General features: G+C 37.9%; 1 protein-coding gene across 1 annotated transcript in view; it reads right to left on the bottom strand.

The window, feature by feature from the left end:
* Positions 1-24,853, bottom strand: part of PPEF1 (protein phosphatase with EF-hand domain 1) — a 122,779-nt gene that overhangs the window by 2,410 nt on the left and 95,516 nt on the right. Inside the window, exons 13-16 of the mRNA XM_041740360.1 lie at positions 20,765-20,950; positions 19,247-19,389; positions 8,298-8,404; positions 1,123-1,286 (exon numbers count right to left, since the gene is read on the bottom strand). Coding sequence (XP_041596294.1) covers positions 1,123-1,286; positions 8,298-8,404; positions 19,247-19,389; positions 20,765-20,950 — 600 coding nt within the window. The remainder of the gene's footprint in view (positions 1-1,122; positions 1,287-8,297; positions 8,405-19,246; positions 19,390-20,764; positions 20,951-24,853) is intronic.

Raw genomic sequence — 24,853 nt, 5'->3', positions numbered from 1 at the left:
AAGGGGGCGAACAAGAATAGCCAACATTTACTGAGAACACCTGAGTGTGGGCTCTGTGCTGAGTTTTCAATGGGTCATTCTATTCAGTCCTCAACCAGAGCCTCAAAGAACAGAACTATTATTATGGCCATTCTACAGATTAGAAAACAGAGAGGTAAAGTAAGTCTCCCAAGGTTCACATAACTAGTAAATGGGATCTGACTGTCAGCTGCCTGAAGCCAAGGCCTATGAATTTGGTAACCATGGTAAACTGCCTTTTAAGTGAAGCCAAAAGCCTCTTTTGTGTGGATATTTTACTCTCCCACTGAACTTTCCTTTTCTTCTCTTACCTTCTCATCTCCCCTGCAAACAATCACCCCACTCTTGGTTCCCATCAGCTCCCTTCCAGCCCTATGTTAGAACTAATTGCCAAAGGCTTGTTAACTAATAAGTATGGGGGCGGGTAGCTGGTAACTCTCCCTGGGGTATTACCATTTTAAAAGGACAGTCTAAATTCTATAAATCTTTAAGGCATAAAATGTCATGTCAGCAAGTCTATACTCTTACAGTTTAATAGGGACTCTGTTGAGTATGTTAAGGGGAGAGTAGTATAAAAGAATGGAAGTCATATCTTCCCTTCTGTTGGACAGCATGTCAGATAAGAATCATATATTTGACATGGATTTGCTTGCAGCTTTTCCTCCTTTTTCCATTTTGCCTATCCTTAGAAGGCACAATTTCCCCGAGTGGATCACAATGTACCTGGGACAGCCCTCTCAGGCCTTTCCCAAAACTGTTCCACCCATCTATTAGTTGATTCCCACTTCTCAACTTTTCAAAGGACTAAGCTCTTCTAATAGATCTTCTTAAGGGTGTTTTGCTCCAGCCACTTTTGTTTTGTTTTGTTTGTTTTTTAAGAGAGAGAGAGAACACATACACAACTGGATGAGGGCTGGGGAGCAGCAGAGGGAGAGAGAGAATTTCAGAGTCCTTACTGAGTGAGGAGCTCAGTGTGGGGCTTGATCCCACCATCCACGAGATCATGACCTGAGCTGAAACCAAGAGTCCAATGCTTAACCAACTGAGCCACCCAGGTGCCTCATCACTCCAGCCAGATTTTAGCTGGGGCTACGTTTCACTTGCCTCTTTCACAGGTTTCTGAATGTGGATATCCTCGAAGCTGGACATGTAGTTGATATTTCCATTTTTGTCTGTCGTTACCAGATGTGGACTCAGGGATCTCCATGGTAAGTTCAGTCCCAAAATGTTCTCCATGGAAAAAGCCCACTGGCCCATAGGAAGTTTTCCTAACAACAACAAAGCCCATATCATTGGTTAATAATTTGATAAAGAAATGCAACCTACTTGGCAGAGCCAGTGAGCAGCCTGGGATTTTGAGGCCTGGGTGCATCTTGTTTCCGTTTGTGATTTGTCCCACCAGGCACCACAGCTCTGGTGTATAATTTAGTAATTCCACACTTCCATACATCATCTGGTGCTCATCATGACCAGTGCGCTGCTTAGTTACCATCACAGGCTTCACCCATCGCCCCCCACCCCCCCACCCCCCAGTAATCTTCAGTTTGTTCTCTAGAGTTAAGAGCCTCTTTCTTGATTTGTCTTTCTCTCTCCCATTTTTTCCCTTTGCTTGTTTTGTTTCTTAAATTTCACATAGGAGTGAAATCATATGATATTTGTCTTTCTCTGACTGACTTATCTCACTTAGCATAGTACTCTCTAGTTCATCCATGTCACTGCAAATGGCAAGATTTCATTCTTTTTTTTTCTTTTAAAGATTTTATTTAGGGGATCCCTGGGTGGCGCAGCGGTTTGGCGCCTGCCTTTGGCCCAGGGCGCGATCCTGGAGACCCGGGATCGAATCCCACATCAGGCTCCCAGTGCATGGAGCCTGCTTCTCCCTCCGCCTGTGTCTCTGCGTCTCTCTCTCTCTCTCTCTCTGTGACTATCATAAATAAATAAAAAAATTTAAAAAAAAAAAAAAAAAAAAGATTTTATTTATTTATTCATGAGAGACAGAGAGAGAGAGAGAGAGGCAGAGACACAGGCAGAGGGAGAAGCAGGCTCCCTGCAGGGAGCCCGATGTAGGACTCCATCCCAGGGCCCCAAGATCATGACCTGAGCCAAAGGCTGAAGCTCAACCACTGAGCCATGCAGGTGCCCCAGATTTCATTCTTTCTTATGGGTGGGTAATAGTACATTGTATATATATACCACTATTCTTTATCCATTCACTAGTCCGTGGACACTTGTGTTGCTTCTGTATCTTGGCCATTGTAAATAATGCTGCTATAAAGTAGGGGTGCATGTATCCCTTTGAATTAGTGTTCTTGTATTCCTTGGGTAGGTACCCAGTAGTGTGATTGCTGGATTATAAGATATTTATATGTTTAACTTTTTGAGGAACCTCCCTACTGTTTTCCACAGTGGCTGCACCAGTTTGCATTCCCATGAATGGTGCACGAGGGTTCCTTTTTCTCCACATCCTTGCCAACACCTATTGTTTCTTGTGCTGTTGACTTTAGCCATCTTGACAGGTATGAGGTGATAGATCATTGTGGTTTTGATTTGCATTTCCCTGATGATGAGTGGTGTTGAGCATCTTTTCATGTGTCTCTTAGCCATAATTCTTCTTTTAAAATTAAGGTTTAATACATACAGAGAAGTTCACAAAACAAATACAGAGCTCAAAAAAAAAAAATACAGAGCTCAGTGAATTATCACAAAGGGAGTTCTATGTAGCCACCAGCAAGGGCAAGAACTAGAACACTGCCAAATACCATATGATTTCACTCATGCGAAATTTAAGAAACAAAACAAACGAGCAAAGGGGCAAACCAAGAAACATAGCCAAGAAACAGATTCTTAACTCTAGAGAACACACTGATGGTTACTAGAGGAGAAGGGTGGGAGGATAGGGTTAAACAGGTGATGGGGATTAAGGAGTGGACTTGTCACGATGAGCACCAGGTGATGTGTGGAAGTGTTGAAACACTATATTGTACATCTGAAACTAATATTACACTGTATATTAACTGGAGTTTAAATAAAAACTCAAAGTTTAAAAAAAAAAGAAATAGAATATTGCCAATATTCATACCACCTCCCACTTTCCTGAGAGCTGCTACCTTGATTTCTAACATGATAATTTACCTTTTGTCTGTTTTGATCTATGTGTAAGTAGAATCACCAAGTATATATTTTGGAGGGAGACTGGCTTCTTTTGCTCAACACTAAGTTCATGAGAGTCAGCCATGTTGTTCCATTCAGTTTTAACATCTTCATTGTCATTGGTGTATAGTATTCCATGGTGTGAATACACTCAATTTATATATCCATTCTACTGTTGATGGACATTAGGTTATCCCCAGTCTGGGGCTATTACAAACAGTGTTGCTAAGAACATTTCTGTACATGACATTTTGGTGCAATGAACCTATAGCTCAATTTGAAGAGAATTTATATCCTGACAACTTTAGCCCTTGAACACCGTAATATCTACCCATTTATTTGAGTCCTTTTTAATTTCTCTTAATAATATTTTAGAAATCTCATACATCAATCATTAGGTTCCTTCCTCAGCACTTGATTATCTGCTGTGAATGATATCTTTTAAGATTTTCATTATCTAAAAGTTAATTCCTAGCTATCCCAATTATCAGTTACTCCTACTCAGTTCCAAATCTACCCTTCTTTGCCCTATTTTGTGATACTGGAACTGAACCCTGTAAATATTTCTTTTTTGGCAGCTGGTATAATGTCAGTAGAGGGTACAGGAAGAATGCTCCAACACTTGGCAGAAGAAATACTGCTGGTATGCTTTCCTTCTTGCTTTTACAGCACAGCATGGTTGCCAGAGGTGTGTGGGAAATGCATTGGCACCCACTCTCTAGTCGACTTCACTGACACCACAGTAAATGGCTTCCTTGCCAGGAATGTGTGGGAGACACAGTGGTACACTGCCCAGAATGGGTTTTGCTGGCATCCCAGTGGGTAGCTCCATCCTCTTCAGTCCTGGCCTACCAGCTATAGACTAGCTTTGACATGAGCATCTTAGTGAACTTTCACCCCATCTAGTGGCCCACTGTCACTCTCTCTCCAGTAAGGTCTGAATCTTAGCCTTGGTGGGAGTAAGGGATTCTTTCAAGTTTTTTCCTTCTTTGCATATACTCTCTCAGCCTTAGAGATAGTAGCTGTTCCCTACAGTTTCTTTAGAGTTCTCTTTTAGCCATTTTAGTAATTTAATCACATTTTACTAGTTAATAATTCTTTATGTTAAATTTCCCTATTTGGGAGCCCGGGTGGCTCAGCGGTTTAGCGCCACCTTTCGCCCAGGGCGTGATCCTGGAGACCTGGGATCGAGTCCCACATCAGGCTCCCTACAGGGAGCCTGCTTCTCCCTCTGCTTGTGTCTCTGCCTCTCTCTCTCTGTGTCTCTCATGAATAAATAAATAAAATCTTAAAAAAAAGATAAATTTCCCAATTCAAATTATTGCTGTGGTTTCTGTCTCCCAAATAGACTCTAACAGATTCACTAATATATAGAAATGCAATCCATTTCATTCTACAACTTGTTAAATTCACTTATTAATTCTAATATTTTTTGTATCTTTATTTTGGTTTTCTATATACTCAATTATGTTGTCTACACATAGTAATATTTTATTTATTTCTTTCTAATTCTTATCATCTTATTTAACTTGCCTTATTGCAATAGCTAGCATCCCTAGTACAGTGTTGAACAATCTTGAGAGTAGACACCTGTATTAGTTTCCTATTGCTGCTGTAACAAATTACCCTTGGCTTAAAAATAACACAAATTTATTACAGTTCTGGAGATTAGAAGTCCAAAATCTGTTTTTGCTGGGCTAAGCCAAATTGTCAGCAGGGCAGGTTCCTTTGGGAAACTAACAAGAGGATCCAATTTCTTCCCCTTTTCAGCTTCTAAAGGCTGCCTATATTCTTTGGCTTGGGGTACCTTCCTCCGTTTTCAGGGTGTATCATTTCTATATTTGCTTCCATCATCATATCACCTTCTCTTCTGACTCCAACTCCTCCTACATCCCTCTTATAAGGACCATTGTGATTATATCAATTCCACCTAGATAATGCAGGATAGTCTCCCTAGGTCAAAATCATTATTTTAATCACATCTGCAAAATTCCTTTAGCCATATGAGGTAACATTTGCAGATTCTAGGGATTAGGATGTAGACACACTGGGGGATAGGAATTATTCAGCATCTTTCTCTCATTCCCAATCTTAGAAGAAAAGGTTTCTTTTAAAAAAAAGATTATATTTATTTATTCATGAGAGACAGACAGAGAGGCAGAGACATAGGCAGAGAGAGAGGTGGGCTCCATGCAGGGACCCTGATGTGGGACTCGATCCTGGGACTCCAGGATCATGCCCTGGGCTGAAGGCAGACCTCAAACACTGAGTCACCCAGGCATCCCAAAGAAAAGGTTCATTACTCCATCAAGTGTGCTATTTTCTATAGGCTTTGGTAAGATTTCCTTTATGAAATTAAGGAAATTTGCTTCTATTTTTAGTTTTCTAAGTATTTTCTAAAACCATGAAACCAAGGTAAAATAAATCCAAAAAATTTTTCTTATTTTGAGAGAATCATGACTTCTTTAATTTTGTCAAAGCAGTGAATTACACTGATTGGTTTCTTAATGTCAAAACAGCCTAGAATTCCTAACATTTCTAGAATAAACCAAACTTGGTTGTGAAATGTTAACCTTTTGCTAATATTTCATTTAGGAGCTTTTTCATCTAAATTTATGTGTGAGATTAGCCTTAAACTTTTCTTTTCCATAATGTTCTTGCTAGATTTTGGTACCAAGGTTATGCTGACCTCCTAAAATAATCTTGGAAATGTTCTTTCTATTTCCATTCTCTGAAGAGTTTTGTAATACTGATTTTATTCTTAAATGCATATTGTAGTGGCTAATGGAGCTATCTGAACTAAGTTTTCTTTGTGGAAATTTTCAAAATTTCAGATCCATTTTCTTCAACAGCTATAGGATTGTTCATATTTTCTTTTCGTGTCGGTTTTATTGTGCATGTGTGTGTGTACATATTTTAGGAATTTGTCATTTAATCTAAAGTGTCAATTATTAGCATAAGAGTTTCTATAATACATCTTATGAGCTTTTTAATATCTGTAAAGTCTGTAGTAACATTTCCCCTTTCAATTCTGGCATTAGTTTTCTTTCTCTGTCTCCTTACCAGTTTTTATAAAACTTTACCAGTTTCTTTAAAAAACCCTTTATTTTTTTACTTTGTTGATTATAGTTTCATCTTTTAAAATTTAAAATATATGCATGTTCAGTGCTTCTCTAACTTGCATGTTACAAGTTTTGATATGTTGCATTTTCATTATCATTCAGTTGCAGAATTCTAATTTCCACTGTTATTTCTCCTTCAATCTAAGGGTTATTTAGAAGCGTATTGGTCATTTCCAAGCCCCAGGGAACTTTCTGGCTACCTTCTGTCAATTCACTCTAACAGAAAATGTATTCTGTATGTTTCCAATACAAAATTTGTTGAGATTTGCTTTCTGTTCCAGTTTATAGTCAACTTTTGTAAGTATTCCATTTGTGCTTGACAAAAATGTGTATTCTGCAACGTTGGGTGCAAGGTTCTATATATATATTTTTTAGGAAAAATCTGCTAATCTTTTTGTCAGTTAATTCATTTAGTTAAAGGAGGTATTAAAATCTCCCACTATGATGGTAGATTTTTCTACTTCTATTTGTTCTGTCCATTTTTGTTTTACATATTTTTGAGGCCATATGAATAGGTACATGCACATTTAGAATGGATTCAATTGGAAAACTGAACATTTTATCATTATAAAGTGTCCCTTTTTATTTCTAGTAATATATATTTCCTTGAAGTCTACTTTGTCTAATATTAATAGAGTTGTTCCAACTTTGGTTTTGTTAGTGTTTTCATGTTCTATATTTTTCTAAATGTTATTTTCCATATTTTGTACATATGAGTCCATTGTCTACTGGCTTCTATTGCAACTATTGAGAAGTCTGATAACAGTCTAATTGTTTTGTCTTTGTAGTAGTGTGTATTTCTCTCTGCTTTTAAGATATTTTTATTTGCTGTTTGTGCTCTGTAGTTTCTCCACAGGTGTGTATGTGTGTGGGTTTAATTTTTTTTATCCTGTTTGAGAAACACTGTACCTCTCTACCTGTGAATTTGAGTTGCTCATCAGTCTGGAAAGTCTCAGCCATTATCATGTCAAATATATCCTCTCTTATATTCTCTCTTCCTGGGACCCTGAGTAGATGTATATTAGACTTTATTTCGCTGTCCATAACTCTTAATCTTTCTAATTCTTTCATAAGCAGTATCTAATCTTCTGTTTAACCCATTCATTATGGTTTTTTTAAACAAGTATATTTTTATATCTATTTGGTTCTTTTTCAAATCATTTTCAAATTCATGTCTGCAATTCCATCTTTTGTTTCTTTAAATATTTCTTAGTTTTTATTTGTATTTAATATTTCTAATATCTGATGTCTTTAGGAAACTAAATCTGTAGTTTGTTGTTTCTGTTGACTCTTGCTCATGGTAGCTAGTCTCCTTGTTTATTTCATGATCTTTGGTTTTAAGCTCATGGGTGATCTCAGTCTTTGGATATACTAGTGGCCAAAATTAGGGATGCATCCTTTGAACATGGATTTTCATTTGCTTTCCAAGAGTCAGGGGGCACTACAAACACAGGCCTACTTTAGCCACTTTGAGGGTCCAGGCTTAGTGTAGAAGCCTCAGATTCAGTTTATCCATCTCTCTATTATCCTGTGGTTTAGTCTCAGGATTGAGTGCTGCACCAAAATTAGCATTTGCCCTCAAGATAGTCTACCATTTTGTGCTTGCTTTCTGCTCCATGTTCACACATGTGGTTTCAAAAAACCTTTCATGAGGAAAGAAAATGTTTCCTAGATATTTATCTTACTGTGAGGCTGGTAGCTGTATTAAAAATCTGTGTCCTCTAGAACCTAGCTGTTTCTTAACAGGAGGGTCTTACAGAGTATCTAGTCTGAGACACTACCAGGATAGAAGAGTTGTTGTTTTAAGTTGAAAGAAACTTACTGCAAAGGAGGAATATGGCTTTTTTCAAACACATAATGGATTATATTTTATTTTTATCTCTATCTTTCCTTGCTAGTAAAAATAGAAAACTGAAATCCTAAGAAAGTAAAATAAAAAAAAATGAAAACTGATATGTATGTAAGCTGGTATGTTAAGAAATGGTAAGCATTACATAATTTTATTACCTGATTTACTGCGGTCTTGAAGTTGGAAAGCACGAATGAGATCAGTTTTTCGTGAAATCATTCTCTCTTTTAATATCCTGATGGCACTACTTTCAATAGTATGCACCCTATGTTAACAAAATAATTATTAGGTGAAAGACATATAAATCATCCCATTGTGTCTTGTTTTAATGTACTATGTTACCACGTACCAGTTTCTACTTCAAATGGATTGCCTAATTTCACACATACCATGTTACTAGGTGGTCAATATTTATATATGTATGTATGTGTGTACACGCATTGTGAAATCTTAAAAGGATTACCACTGGTGTTCTCTTTTTGATTTCAAAGATTTATATGAGCAATTGATGTCTGAGCATATCCGAGATAATTTTGAAAACAAGAATAACAAAGAAGGACTTGCTATAAGCACACATTAAAATTTACTGTGAAGTTGCTAAAACCAAACAGCAGGTATTGACACAAGAGAAGACAGATGCATGAGCAGAACATAATAGAAATTACATAAACATAGGGAACTATATATGGGAAAAATATATATGACAAAGAAGGTATTACAATTCAACAGAGAAGGGCAATTTTTTTTTTTTAAAACATAGTACTAGAATAGTTATCTGTCTGGATGCTAAACTACCTTAGACCATTTACAAAAATAATTTTTTTAAAGACTTTATTTATTTATTCATGAGAGACACAGAGAGAGAGAGGCAGAGACACAGGCAGAGGGAGAAGCAGGCTTCCTGCAAGGAGCCCGATGCAGGACTCAATCCCAGATCCCAGGATCATGCCCTGAGCCGAAGGCAGATGCTCAACTGCTGAGCCACCCAGGCGTCCCTCTTTAAAAAAAAAAAAAAAAAAAAAAAAAGATTTTATTTATGTGAGAAAGAGAGAGAGTGAGAGAGCACACACAGGGGGAGGGGCAAAGGGAGATGGAGAAGCAGGCTACTCACTGAGCAGCGAGCAGTATGCAGGGCTCAATCCCAGGATCCTGGGACCATGACTTGAGCCCAAGGCAGATGTCCAGCCACCTGGGCCACCCAGATTCCCCCAAAATAAATTCTAAATAAAGGAGGAAGAAAGGAACAATGTAGCTATGAGTCATATACCCCCTCCCCAAAAAAGCAAAATGGCAGAGGTAAATCCAACCATATCAATAATAACAGCATATGTGAATAGATTTTTAAAAATAAAAAAGTGGGGACTGTGAGACTGGATTTTTACAAAGAGACCCAACTATATGTTTTCTGCAGGAGATATGCTTTAGTTTCAAAGATACAAAGAGCTTGAAAGAACAACAACAGCAAAAGATGTACTATGCAAACATCAAACATAAGAGAGTTAGAGTGGCTCTACTAATAGCAGAATAGACTTGAAGACAAAATTTGTTACTAAAGATAAAGAGGGATATTTTATAATGATAAGAATCAGACAAGAAGATAAAACAATTATAAACATATACAAACCTAACAATAGAGCCCAAAACTATATGAAGTAAAAATGGTAAGAACGGAAGGGAGAAATAGACACTTTAACAACAATAATAGTCGGGGACTTCAATATTCTACTTTCAACAATGGATAAAACAATGAGGCAGAAAATACATAAGGATATAAAATACTTGAAGAGCACTATAAATAAAGTACTCCCTCCAACAACAGCAGAGTATACATTTTTCTAAAGCACATATGGAATATTCTCCACAATAGACCCTATGCTAGGCCACAATATGTCTCAATAGATTTAACATGATTAAAATCATACAAAGTATCTTTTCTGACTACAAAAGGAATAAATTAGAGATTAGTAACAGAAAGAAATTTGGGGAAATCCCAAATACAAGGAAATTAAACATCATAATCTTAAATAAGAATGGGGCAAAGAAGAAATCACAAGAGAAGTTAGAAAATACTTTAAGATAAATGAAGATTAAAATACAACATGTCAAAACATATGAGACAACTAAAGCAGTGCTTAAAGGAAAATTTATGGCTCTAAATGTCTATGTTATCTCAAATCGATAATATAATCTCTGCCTTCTAAAACTAGAAAGAAAAAAAAAGAGTAAACCGAAAGAGGGATAGAAAGAACAAAGAATAGAGAAAAACTGCAGGCGTAAATGTTTTATTGTATTTCACAGGTATTTATAATATTGAAAGTTTGTGACAACCCTGAATCTAGCAAGTCTATCAGTGCCAATTTTCAAATAGCATTTTGCTCACTTTGTGTCTCTGTATCATGTTTTGGTAATACAATATCTCAAACCTTTCCAATATTATTTGTTTTTTTTTTAAAGATTTTATTTATCTATTCATGAGAGACAGAAAGAGAGAGAGAGAGGGAAAGAGAGAGAGAGAAAGAGAGAGGCAGAGGGAGAAGCAGGCTCCATGCAGGGAGCCCGACGTGGGACTCGATCTCGAATCTCCAGGATCACACCCTGGGCTGCAGGCAGCACTAAACTGCTGCACCACCAGGGCTGCCCTATTTTATTTGTTATAGTGACCTATGATCAGTAATCTTTAATGTTAGTATTGTAATTGTTTTGGTGTGCCACAAACTATGCCCATACAACACAGCCAACTTAATTGATAAATATCTGTTCTGACTGCTCTATTGACCAGCCATCCCCTCACCTCTCTCCCTCTCCTTGAGCTTTCCTATTCTCTGAGACACAGCAATATAGAAATTAGACCAATTAATAACCCTGCAATGGCTTCTAAGTGTTCAAGTGAGAGGAGGAGTCACAGGTCTCTCCCTTTATATTTTTTTAAGTTTATTTATTTTTTTAGTAATCTACACTCAATGTGCAGCTCAAACTCACAACCTCGAGATCAAGAGTAGCATGCTCTTCTGACTGAGGCAGCCAGGTGCTCCTCACTTTAAGTAAAAAACTAGAAATGACTAAGCTTAGTGAGGAAGGCATGTTGAAGCCAAGAGAGGCTGAAAACTAAGCCTCTTGTATCAAAAAGTTAGTCAAGTTGTGAATGCAAAAAAAAATTTTTGAAGGAAATAATTAAAAGTGCGATTCCAATAAACTCAAATGATAACAAAATGAAACAGCTGTGATTCCTGGGTAGGTCAGCGGTTTAGCACCTGCCTTCGGCCCTGGAGTCCCGGGATCGAGTCCCACATCGGGCTCCCTACATGGGGCCTGCTTCTCCCTCTGCCTGTGTCTCTGCCTCTGTGTGTGTGTGTGTGTGTGTGTGTGTTTCTCATGAATAAATAAATAAAAACCTTAAAAAAAGAAAATAAGACAGCCTTACTGCTGATATGGAGAAAGTCTGTGTGGTCTGGATAGAAGCTTAAAGCAGCCATAATATTCTCTTAAACCAAAGCCTAATCCAGAGCAAAGTCCTAACTCCCTTCAATTCTATGAAGATTGAAAGAGGTGAGGAAGCTGCAGAAAAAAGATTTGAAACTAGCAAAGGTCAGTTCACAAGGTTTAAGGAAAGAAGCCATCTCCACGATATTAAAGTTCAAGGTAAAGCAGCAAGTGCCGATATAGAAGCTATAGGAAGTTATCCAGAAAATCTAGCTAAAATAATTAATGAAGGTGACTCCACTAAACAACAGATTTTCAATGCAGATGAAACAGCCTTCTCTTGGAAGAAGATGCCATCTAGGACTTTCCTAGCTAGGGAGGAGAAGTCAGTGCCTGGCTTCAAAGCTTCCAAGAACAGATTGACTCTGTTAGGGGCTAATGCAACTGTGACTTTAAGTTGACACCAATGTTTATTTGCCATTCTGAAAATCCTAGGGTCTTTGAGAATTATGCTTAATCCACTCTGCCTGTGCTCTATAAATGGATAAAGAGAGCCTAAATGACAGCACACCTATTTATAACATGGTTTACTGAATATATTAAAGCCCATTGTTGAGGCCTACTGCTCAGAAAAAAAATTCCTTTCAAAATATGACTGCTCACTGACAATGCACTTGGTCACCTGAGAGCTCTGATGGAGACATATAGTGAGATTGATGTTTTTGTGACTGCTAATACAACATTCATTCTGAAGCTCATGGATCAAGTTGGAATTTAGACTTTCAAATCTTATTATTTAAGAAATACATTTTTGTAAGGCTATAGCTGCCATAGATCATGATTCCTCCGATTGATCTGGGAAAAGTAAATTGAAAACCTTCTGGAAAGGATTCATTATTGTAGATGCCATTATGAACATTCGTGATTCATGGGAAGAGGTCAAATATCAACATCAACAGGAGTTTGGAAGAAGTTGATTCCAACCCTCATGGATGACTTTGAGGGTTTCAAGACTTTGGTGAAGGAAGTCACTGCAGATGTGGTGGAAACAACAAGAGAACTAGAAGTGGAACCTGAAGATGTGACTGCATTGCTGTCATGATTAAACTTGAGTGGATGATGAATTGCTTCTTATGGATGAGCAAAGAAAGTAGTTTCTTGAGACAAATCTACTCCTGATGAAGATGCTGTGAAGATTATTGAAATGACAACAAAGCGTTTGAAATACTATATACATTTAGTTGATAAAGCAGCAGCAGGGTTTGAGAGGACTGGCTTCAATTCTGAAATAAGTTACTGTGGGTAAAGTGCTGTCAAACAGCATTGCGTGCTACAGAGAAATCATTCATAAAAGGAATAGCCAATCAATTTAGCAAATTTCATTGTTGTCTTATTTTAAGAAATTGTCACAGCTGCCCCAAACTTCACCAGCCATCACCCTGATCAGTTAGCGGCCATCAAGATTGAGGCAACACCCTCCACCAGAAAGATTATGACTGGCCAAAAGCTCAGATGATGATAAGCATTTTTTTTAGTGATAGAGTATTTTAAAATTAAAGTATATACATTGTTTTTTAGATATGCTATTACATACTTAACAGACTACAGTATAATATAACTTTATATGCACTGGGAAACTGAAAATTTCTCTTGACTTGCTTTATTGTAATATTTGCTGGTCTGAAACTGAGCCTGCAATATCTCTGAGGTATGCCTGTAAATGAAATAGAAACAAAAAACAATAGAGAAAATTGATGAAGCCAAAAATCTGTTCTTTGAAAAGATCAATAAAACTGACAAAACTTTAGCTAGACTGACCAAGAAAAAAAGAAAGAACTCAAATTTCTAAAATCAGGAATGAAAGAGGGGGTCATCACAACTGACCTCACAGAAATAAAAGATTAAAAGGGAATACTGTAAGCAATCGTACACCAACAAATTAGATAATCCAGATGAAATGGACAAATTTCCATAAAGATACATGCTACCAAAACTAAGAAGAAATAGAAAACTTGAACATACTTGGAATAGATGAAAAGATGGAATAAGTAATCAAACAACTTCTCATGAAGAAAAGCTCAGGATGAGATGGTTTCACTAGTGAAGTCTACCAAATATTTAAAGAAGAATTAATATCAATCATTCACAAACTCTTCCAAAAATAGAAGAGGTGGGCATATTACCCATCTTATTATATGAAGCCAGTATTTTATCCTGATACCAAAACCAAAGATCACAAGACAACTACATATTATTGTAACATCTCTTATGAATATAGAAGGAGGGGAATTTGGTTGGCTCAGTCAGTAAAGCATACACAACTCTTGATCTCAGGGTTATGAGTTTGAGCCCCATGTTGGGCATAGAGATTACTTGAAATTTTTTTTATTTTTTTATTTTTTTATTTTTTAAAGATTTTGTTTATTTATTCATAGAGACACAGCTAGAGAGAGAGAGGCAGAGACACAGGCAGAGGGAGAAGCAGGCTCCATGCAGGGAGCCCAACGTGGGACTCGATCCCGGGACTTCAGGATCACGCCCTGGGCTGCAGGCGGCGCTAAACCGCTGCACCACCGGGGCTGCCCTTGACATTTTTTTTAATTTGAAAAAAAAATGAATGTAGATGGAAAATCCTCAACAAAATACTAGCAAACCGCATCCAGCAATATATAAAAAGGATCATATATCATGTACAAGTGGGATTTATCCCAGGAACGCAATGTTTGTTTAATATCTGAAATGAACAGGGACACCTGGGTGGCTCAGCAGTTGAGTGTCTGCCTTCGGCTCAGAGCATGATTCCAGAGTCTCAGGATTGAGTCCTACATCGGGCTCCCTGCATGGAGCCTGCTTCTCCCTCTGCTTATGTCTCTGTCTCTGTCTCTCTCTGTCTCTCATGAATAAATAAATAAGATCTTTTTAAAAAAACTGAAATTAACAAATGTAATACACCATATTAATAAAGAACCAAAACCACATGATCATCTCAATAGATGCAGAAAAAGCATTTGACAAACTCTAACACTCTTTCATGATAAAAACATTCAACAAATTAGATATAGAAGAGAAGTTCCTCAACCTAATGAGGGGCATCTACATAAAACACACAGCTGATATACTTAATGGTGAAAGACTGATGTATCCCTCTTAAGATCAGGAACAAAGCAAGGCTATCTGCTTTCACTACTTCTAGTCAACATTAGTCTAAGAGGGTCTAGCCAGGGCAATTAAGCAAGAAAAAGTAGTTAAAGGCATCCAGATTGGAAAAGAAGCAAAATTATTTTTCATTCAGAAATCATATGATCTTGTATATAAAAATCCCAAGGAATCTACTAAAAACTATTAGAACTAGTAAACAAGTTAATCAAGATTGAACATACAAAAATCAATTGTACTTCTGTACCTAGAAATGAACAATCCAAAAATGTAAATTAAGAAAGCAATTCTACTTACTACAGCACCAAAAAGAATAAAATGCTTAGAAATGAATTTAACAAAAGAAATCCAAGATTTTTACACTGAAAAACCAAAACTTTGTTCAAGGAAATTAAAGCTGTAAATAATGGAGCAATATTCTACGTTCACAGACTCGAAGACCTAATATTGTTAAAATAGCAATAGCCAGGGGTACCTGGGTGGGTCAATCTGTTAAGTGTCTGACTCTTGTTTTTGGCTCAGGTCATGATCTCAGGGTCATGATCTCAAGGTCGTTAGACTGAGCCCATGTTGGGCTTTGCGCTTAGTGGGGAGTCTCCTTAGGATTCTCTCTCTCCTTCCCCTCTGCCTTCCCTCCCCAAGAAATAAATTAATTAATTAATAAGTTAATTATTAAAACCTTAACTATAAAAATAAAATGTCAATGGCCACCAAATACATCTATAGATTTAAAATAATCCCTCTCAAAATCCTAGTTGGCATTTTTGTAGGAGTTGACAAACTGATTCTAAAATTCATATGGAAATGCCAGGGTGCCAGAATAACTGAAACAGTCTTAAAAAATAGGAACAAAGTTCGACTCATATTTCCTAGTTTCAAAACTTACTACAAAGCTACAGTAATCAGGACGCTGTGTTACTTGCATTAGGATAGACCTATAGATCAGTGGAATACAATTTAAAGTCCAGAAATAACCTATACCTTTATGGGTAATTGACTTTTGACAAATGTGCCAAGACAATTAAATGGGAGAAGAACAGTCTTTCTAACTGATGATGCTGGGAAACTGGATATCCACATGTAAAAGTATAAAGTTAGAGCCCTACCTCACACAATACACAAAAAATAACTCAAAGTGGATAGGATATTCAAATGTAAGTGCTTAATCTATAAAATTCTTAGAAGATAATATAGGAATAAATCCTCATATCTTTGGGCTGGGTAATGGCTTCTTAGATACAACACCAAGAGCACAACCAAAAAAGAGAGAGAGAGAGAGAGAGATTGGATTTCATCAAAATTAAAAATTTTTGTGCTGCAAATAATACCATCAAGAAAGGGAAAAGATACCCCACAGAATGAGAGATACTATCTGTAAATCATTTATCTTTTTTTTGTAAATCATTTATCTAATAAACGATGTATATATAGGATATATAAAGAATTCTAACACAACCATAATTAAAAGAGTAATAACTCAATTAAAAATTGAAAAGAGGGGATCCCTGGGTGGCTCAGTGGTTTAGTGCCTGCCTTCAGCCCAGGGCATGATCCTGGAGTCCCGGAATTGAGTCCCACATCGGGCTCCCTGCATGGAGCCTCCTTCTCCTCTGCTTGTATCTCTGCTTCTCTCTATGTCTCTCATGAACAAATAAAATCTTTAAAAAAAAATTGAAAAGGGATCTGATATAAATATTTCTCCAAGAAGATATGCAAATGTCCAATAAGCACATACAAAGGTCCTCAACATCAATGGTCATTAAAAAAATGAAAATCAAAACCACATTGAGAGTCCCACATTCACTAAGATGGCTACAATAAAAAAGATTATAATAAGGGTTGGCAAGGATGTGGAAAATTAGAATCCTCATACACTGCTGGTAGGAATGTAAAATCATGCAGATCCTTGGGAAAAAAGCTTGCAAGTTATTCAAAATGTTAAATATAGAGTTACCATACAATCTAATAATTCCACTTTCAGGTTATATACCCAAGAGAAATGAAAACATGTATGCAGAAAATCTACCTACCAATGTTCAAAACATTATTAATTATAATAGCCAAAAAGTGGAAATAACCCAAATTTCCATTGATGATCTGATGAATGGTCAAAGAAAATATGAACTATTCAAGCCAAAAGAATCTTGAAAAAGAAAAACAAAACTGGAGTTATCACAATTCCAGACTTCAAGTTACCTTACAAAGTTGTAGTGATCCAAACAATATGTCACTGGCACAAAAATAGACACAGATCAATAGAACAGAATAGAAAACCCAGAAATAAATCAACAATTATATGGTTAATTAATCTTTGACAAAGCAGGAAAGAATATGCAATGGGAAAAAGTCTCTTCAACTAATGGTGTTGAGAAAACTAGACAGCTACAGGCAAAGAATGAAACCACTTTATTACATCATACATAAAAATAAGCTCAAAATGGAATAAAATCCTAAATATAAGACCTGAAACCATAAAAATCCTAGAAAAGAGCACAGGCAGTAACCTCTCTGGCATTGGCCATAGCAACTTTTTCTAGATAGGTCTTCTAAGGCAAGGGAAACAAAAGCAAAACTATTGGGACTATATCAAAATAAAAAGCTTCTCCACAGTGAAGGAAACAATCAACACAACTAAAAAGCAGCCTGTGGAATAGAAGAAGATATTTGCAAATGACCTATCTCACAAAAGGTTAGTATCCAAAGTATATAAAAAACTTATTGGGACGCCTGGGTGGCTCTGTGGTTTGGTGCCTGCCTTCAGCCCAGGGCATGATCCTGGAGTCCCAGGATCGAGTCCCACGTCGGGTTCCCTACATGGAGCCTGCTTCTGCCTATGCCTGTGTCTCTGTGCACCAACCCCCCCGGCCGTGTCTCTCATGAATAAATAAATAAAATCTTAAAAAAAAAGAACTTATCAAACTAAACACTCAGAAAACAAATAATCCAGTTTAAAAATGGGCAGAAGACAAGAACAGACATTTCTCCAAAGAAGACATCCAGATGATGTTCAACGTCACTCATCATCAGGGAAATGCAAATCAAAACCACAATGAGATATCAGCTCACACCTATCAGAATGGCTAAAATCAACAACACAAGAAACAATAAGCGTTGGCAAAGATGCGGAGAAAAAGGAACCCTCGTGCACCATTCGTGGGAGTGCAAACTGGTGCAGCCACTGTGGAAAACAGTATGGAGGTTCCTCAAAAAGTTAAAAATAGAAATACCTTATAATTCACCCATCACACTACCAGGTACCTATCCAAAGAATACAAGAACACTAATTCCAAGAGATACAAGCACCCCTAGTTTATAGCAGCATTATTTACAATGGCCAAGATACAGAAGCAACACAAGTGTCCACCGACTAGTGAATGGATAAAGAATAGTGGTACATATACACAATGCACAATTACCCAGTCCTAAAAAAGAATGAAATCTTGTCATTTGCAGTGACATGGATAGAACTAGAGAGCACAATGCTAAGTGAGGTAAGTCAGTCATAGAAAGACAAATACTCTATGATTTCACTCCTATGTGAAATTTAAGGAACAAAACAAATGAGCAAAGGAAAGAGGGAGAGGCAAACCAAGAAATAGACCCTTAACTACAGAGAACAAACTGATGGTTGCCAGAGGGGAGGGATGGGAGGGATGGATTAAAAAGGTGATGGCATTTAAGGAATGTACTTGTCATGAGCACAGGATTGATGTTTGGAATTGTTCAATCACTGTATTGTATGCTAGGAGGAGGTGACTGGTGAGTGACTGCCAATGGGTTCAAGTTGTCTTTTAGGATGGCAAAAATGTTTAAAAACTAGATTATGATGATGGTTGCACAACTCTGTAAATATATTATTGGTGAATTGTGTATTTTAAATTGGGTCAACTTTGGGGTACCTGAGTGGCTCGGTGGTTGAGCCTCTGCTTTAGGCGCAGGTTGTGATTCTGGGGTCCTGGAGTCCCACATCAGGCTCCCCTCAGGGAGCCTGCTTCTCCCTCTGCCTATGTCTCTGCCTTTCTCTGTGTCTCTCATGAACAAATAAATAAAATCTTTAAAAAAGAAACAAACAATAAACACATTAATTTTATAGTGAAAACTTCTCAAGAACATCATGTTAAATGGAGAAAAGTAAGATAAGCTATGGATGCCATCACATGGAGAGACACTCAACTCTTGTCACATATGCTTCTAGGTAAAGAGACCAAGAGACAAGAGCACACAGGGCTGTTTGGGGGACAGGGAAGGCTGGGTGGATGTGGGGACCTTCGTTTCTTTACATTCAGTTAGAGGCTGCCCGTGGACACTGATGGCTTTACCCATTTAAAGAACATATGAATTGAAAATTACTCCTCTTGGATTCAAATATGAATGCATTCACCCCTTGGTGTCTGAAACTAACCTTACTGTGTTTATACCCATGAGTAACCAGTAAGTAGTTATCTTCCCTCTTGTGGCCACTCTTAATCACTCTGGACTGGTTCTACTTGGCTACCAGTACCAGTGCTCAGAATTCTTAGAGCATACACACCTTTGGTAAAGAGGCCTCAAGCACGTTGCCTTAGTTACTTGGTACTGGAAAAATCGAAGGTTCATACCACTGCACAGTTTGATGTAAGCTCCTCGATTGCTGCCTTCTTCATAATAATTAGAAGCAGAAAATACAGTGACAACCTGATTAAAGAAAAAGAGGGCCAGGGTCACGTAGTTAGTTCTCAAAAGGTCCTTCAATAAAGGCAGAGATAGCTCAATTCCTAAAAAAGCAAAAATCAAAGAAGGTCCCAAATCCATACAAATTATCCAAGTCTGACAGGATTTTCTGTGATTCCATTGGAGAGCAGCAAGGCTTTTAAGTCCGTGTCCCTGGGAATGCTCACTTGTACCCACTCATCCCCGCAGTGGAAAGCCTTGCAATCCTGTGTACAATTTCAGTTCCGAATCTCCAAATTCTACTTAATGCTTGGTTTTGCAAATTCTAATTTTCCAAGCGAGTAAAGCTTTTGTTTTCTTTCCTTGTGATATCTGAGTGTTCAAAATAAAACTTGTCTAGTATGCCTTTTTCTTTTGCTTAAAGCTGATTGGTGTAAAGGGCTTGGGGCCCTGCACAAAACCTGTCCTTTAAGGGGACAGAAAAAGGTGGCCAGAATACAGAGTGGCCCAGGACCACTCTGCTGGGAAGGAACCAGCCTTGAGGCCATGGTGGAAGATGGCAGGGTAACACTGGTTGACAGACAACCTGGCTTGGGCTCAGCTCTGCCCTCATCAGCCTGCTGCTTCAGACAAGCTATTTTCTCTGTTTTCTTAGTACAAAGAAACCTTAAATAATACTTGCCTTCACTATCTCACAGCATTAGCATGAGCTGAAAATGAACTAATGGAGTTAAGAAAAGCAAAAGTCTTGAAATAGAAAGAGATGCCACAAATTTGGTATTCTGTTTTATTTATTGCTCTTCTCTGGTAGAAAAGGGACATCCCAAGACAACTTGGAACAAGAAACCCATTCCTCCACCCTCTTCCAGCCTTACCAGACACCACTGAAGGAGCACAACACACTCCATTCTAGTGCCTGCAGCTGAACTGACCATGGCAGGGACTCGCTAGAGCTCACCCACTCGTGAGTGGAAAGGAGGTGTGTTGTGTGGCTCTGCCCTATACAGGGAAAGCACAAAAGGTCAAAGCGAACTGGATTCGCCGCTGCCTTTGAAGTGCTCTGTGAGGGCAAGTACATTCCTAACCACACTGTGCTGGAGAGTTGCCTTTCGATTCATACAGAAGGAAGCCTGTCTGTGGGTGTACTTAGAGCAACATGTCAGAATTTCTATCTCTGGGATTAGGGAAGATCAGGGAAACAAGCCAAACATCTCTTAGGGTGAGGTACAGGGAGGCCCCTTCAAACAACCTGTCTGAACTCTGTCTACCAAAGCACCGCCTTCTGTTTTGGTCCTGGGGAAGACACCTTCCCATGGACCTTGGGTCAGACACATCCTGTGAAGAAAGACTGCTTGGGGCCAGGATGTGTGTGATGATGTCACCAACAATGTTAGCTTACCTTCCCATCATGGCAGATTTCATACCCTTCAGGCTTACATTCATGAGACCTAATGAGCATCTTCAACTGGTATTTATTAAGAACCTTGGAGGTAATATCAGGTCCAAAGTAGCAGCCCCCTCCTCGACTTGTGTTTGGGTAACAGCCTCTTTTGCCTCTGGGATCACTCCATAGAATATCGATAACCTTTGAACAACAGACCAGATTAGGCCACTATTTACAAGTGAGAGTCTGTCTTTCTAGATTCCAACTTATTTGCCAGAAATATTAACCCAAGTTATTCCAGAGTCTAACTATTTCTCGTTCCTCCTTCAAACTTGTTTCAGACTCATCTCCTCCATGATCTTTTTCCACAATAATTGTCATGCCCACAGCCACCGCAGTCCCTCTCTGCCTCATCCTCAATAACCAGTATAGCGGTACTTTGTAATCATGAAGAATAAGCCCTTGCCTTTGTCTGTCTTTAAAAATCTCGTCATGATTGGTTCACAATTGCTGAATCTGCCAAGGTGTTTTCTCTTAAAAGAACTTCATTGTCATGTTCTAAGGAGAAAGCAACTCCCCACAAGGGACACACATTAGAGGTTCGTAATATGTTCAAAGAGATAAGGTAGGTCTCCCAGCTGTGGCTTTGGCCCTGGTTTTTGTCCTCTTGGAGCAGATGGCATGAGGAAGGCTTTTCCTACCACAAATATAGACAAGCGTTCGTCCAAGAATATTTCCTAAGTCATCTCCTTCCCTTTTTGTCCCATTGATAAGAACATTCTCAGCTTCAGCAATACATTTAGCCACTGACTGGTTTCCAAAATGTGTCCTCCTATATCCATAAGTATTTTAGATTTAGGGGCTGAAAGAGGTAAATGCAGGCTACATGATGCCCAAGACTGAAGATTCAAGTTTCTAAGAATATTTTTCATCACTCTGATCCACATATCATGTTTCTTTATTTAAATTCCTATAGGAGTTTAAGCAGTAGTGAGAAAAACTAGCTTTGTCACTAAAGCTGTGCAGCCTCAAGAAAACCTGGGTCTCAGTTTCTAGATCTTTAAAATCAGGGGTTTGGGCCAGATGACTTGTAAAATATCTCAAAATTCTAACAGACTATGATTTTCACAGTCTGTATTTTCCATGTTTTTGTTCTGCAGGCTTGAAGGATCATACATTTTAAGTTCTGCAGTTATTCAAGCAGGTCCAAGTCGGGACTTAACAAGAAGACCAGAAATGGTTGTCCCAGTAAACTGGACAATGCACTCATTTATAGGTTTGGTATTGAAGGGGAGTTAGAAATAAGTGAGGAAAAAGACAGCGAGGTGGAGAGAAGAACAGAACTGGTAGGAGAACTCTGGAATGTTTAGCACCTGGTCCGAACTTATGGCAACACTCTGTCAGGCACAAACCAGACACCTGCAGAGTTTTTGATGATTGATTGCAGTGAGAGTGAAAACCACCCAAAGAAGATTCAGACCAGGGTTCTCCTTTCTCCCCCACTGAATTCCAACATAGGCACAATCCTACCCTACAAACAAATACAATGAAACCCATTTATCTTGTTGGTGTTTATAACAAAACCAACACTTGCATTGTCATATCTGGCTCTTACACTATGAATTCATGTTTGGGCATCTTGATTTGACCTTTAGTATAATGAAGGCAGAAACAAGGAATTGTGTTGTATAAGGAGGGGATTAAGTTTTAAATTCTCACATGAGATGCAAGTCATTTATAGCCAAAATTACCCTTAATGCACACTATACATGATTTTGTATATACAATCCTATACAATAATATGGATGTGTTAATATTTTATGTATGTGATAATGTATAATGGGATAAATAACTTCTATGGAAATAAATTTTTACATACTTTTCTTTTTACCATATACATATAGTTGAAACTTATATAAATTAAATGTATATATAATGGACTCTTGGACTAGAATAAGCACTGACCAAGGAGTTAGTTCTTCAAGTGTCACCTGTGTCATGTTGGGCAAATCATTTAACCTATTTGCGCTTAAGTTGGCTCATCAATGAAATAAGAAAGATATATCTAACATTCATTTTTCTTTGATTCAAAGTCAAAAGGGGTATGAGTCTTATAGAAATGAATGTCTTCAGAATTATCCATTCCATGAATTTGCATTTCTTCTTTCTGTCTAGAATTCAGTCACTTGACTAGGTTTACCCAGACTGTGGCTACAATATAGATTTGTTGTTGAAACAGATTCCTCAGCAGACAGTCTCTTTCCTTCCAACAACGTCCTCTCCTCTGAAAAGCAAGGGCCTTGTGAGTGGTAAGTGCATGAAAGAATAGTTATTTATAATATTCCTTCCTGAAAATGTTCTAATGAAAAATTGGAAAAGTTTTACTGAATGACAGTTTTTACATGACCTGGTGAACAAAAATCTATTTGTGTCTCAGCGTTTAAACCTTCCAAATCCAAAATAAATCCAGCAGAAGTGCCCTGTGCTTGTCTGCAGCTCTAAATAATCCAGTTCCCAAAAGTATGCTTTGTGGGAGAGTTAATAGCTCTGAAAGGTGTATCTAAATGCTTCTCTTTTAAGACACTAATCCTATAGATTCACTATTCCTTTGTATTTTCCCTTAGTCATGTGTCTTCCTTCCAGCTTTTGAACAAGTTGTTTTAAAAGCTGTGCTTAACCCAAACCTTCCAGTAATACCTAAATTGCTTTAGAGGCCTACTCCTTGTTTGCCCATTGCCTCACTGGATGAGGAGAAACTAGAGCAGTTCATTTCCTTCTTGAGACCCCCTATCACTCTGAAGCCATCTTTCCCTTCAGAAAAGGAGCATGGACATTAAAGTCATACCAGGCATCACATCCTGCTCTATCACTCAGTGACTAGCCAAGTGACTACAAACAAGCCATTGCCCCCTTGGGAGCCTGCACAATGAGGCTGACTACCCTATTTAAAATTACAACTCTGTCCTCTACCTCCAGTTCTCCTGATACTCATAACCTTGTTCTAGTTTTAATTTTTTTCCATAGAACTCTCCACTTAACATATTATATAATTTACTTGCTTGTTGTTATACTATTTAACTCCTCCCCCTAGAATGTAAGCTTCATGAGGTAATAGATCTTTAGTCACTGGCATTCTCAAAAGTCTAGAATAGTGACTGACACATAGCAGATGTTCAATAAATACTTGTTAAATGAATGAATTAAGAGAAGGGAGTCACTCAGGAAATAAATTATTCAAATTATTTTTTAAACCTCTCTGGTCTTCCTGTTGCAAGTCTGTCCTAAAAGAAGGGTATCACCCTTGTCTCTATACAGTGACTTAGCTATGAGTACATATATCCCCCACATCTCAGTGATAAAATAAAACTTAAATTATAGCACTCGGCCAAGAATGATGCACTTCTGTGAGTATGGGACAAATAGAGAGCCTATGACCTTTATTATAACATAGCTCATAGATATTGAGAAATAAAGTATGAAATCTGGTTTTATCTGGAAATTTCAACTCTAGCTAACTAAAGTATGCATACCCACTTAGTACCGGCAACTGAGAGAAGAAAATTAAGGATACAACTGAAATTACTAAAATATTGGGAATGAGATTCTGGTCCATTTTACCTGTGTCAGCTCCAGTCATGTGCACGGAGTCTGCAAGATGCCTCATCTCTATTGTTGGGTGGTGAGAAGTTCTAGTACAGAATAATGACTGCCAGTCTCCTCCTCCCACTTCTTAAGGCTCCATCTCTCTAGAATTCTAACTTATCTAGGCTTCCAGTGGCCAGAATTTTCTTTTTGTGCAACTCCAATCTCTTTGGCATCATCCTTTTTATTCACCATAACCCTAGCAGTGCTTGTTCTAACCTTTGGTCTTTGGAGTTTGGATGTCAGAATTTAAGGAGGCATCCTTTCCTACTTGCTATAGGTTGTCTCTTGTACCTTCTTAATTTTCAAATACTTTAGATGCACAAGCCATTGATGAATTCTATTTCTCTCTTACTACCCCTTCTCCTTCCCTCTCTATCCCCACCCCACCTCTCTCTGTCTTTTTCCTCATTGATTAGAGGATATTTTACAACAGAAATCACATTTTAGTCAACATTTTCA

This window comes from Vulpes lagopus, chromosome X (assembly GCF_018345385.1).
Source record: "Vulpes lagopus strain Blue_001 chromosome X, ASM1834538v1, whole genome shotgun sequence".
In the NCBI taxonomy this organism is placed as follows: Eukaryota; Metazoa; Chordata; class Mammalia; order Carnivora; family Canidae; genus Vulpes; species Vulpes lagopus.
This window is presented reverse-complemented; position numbering and strand designations above follow the sequence as displayed.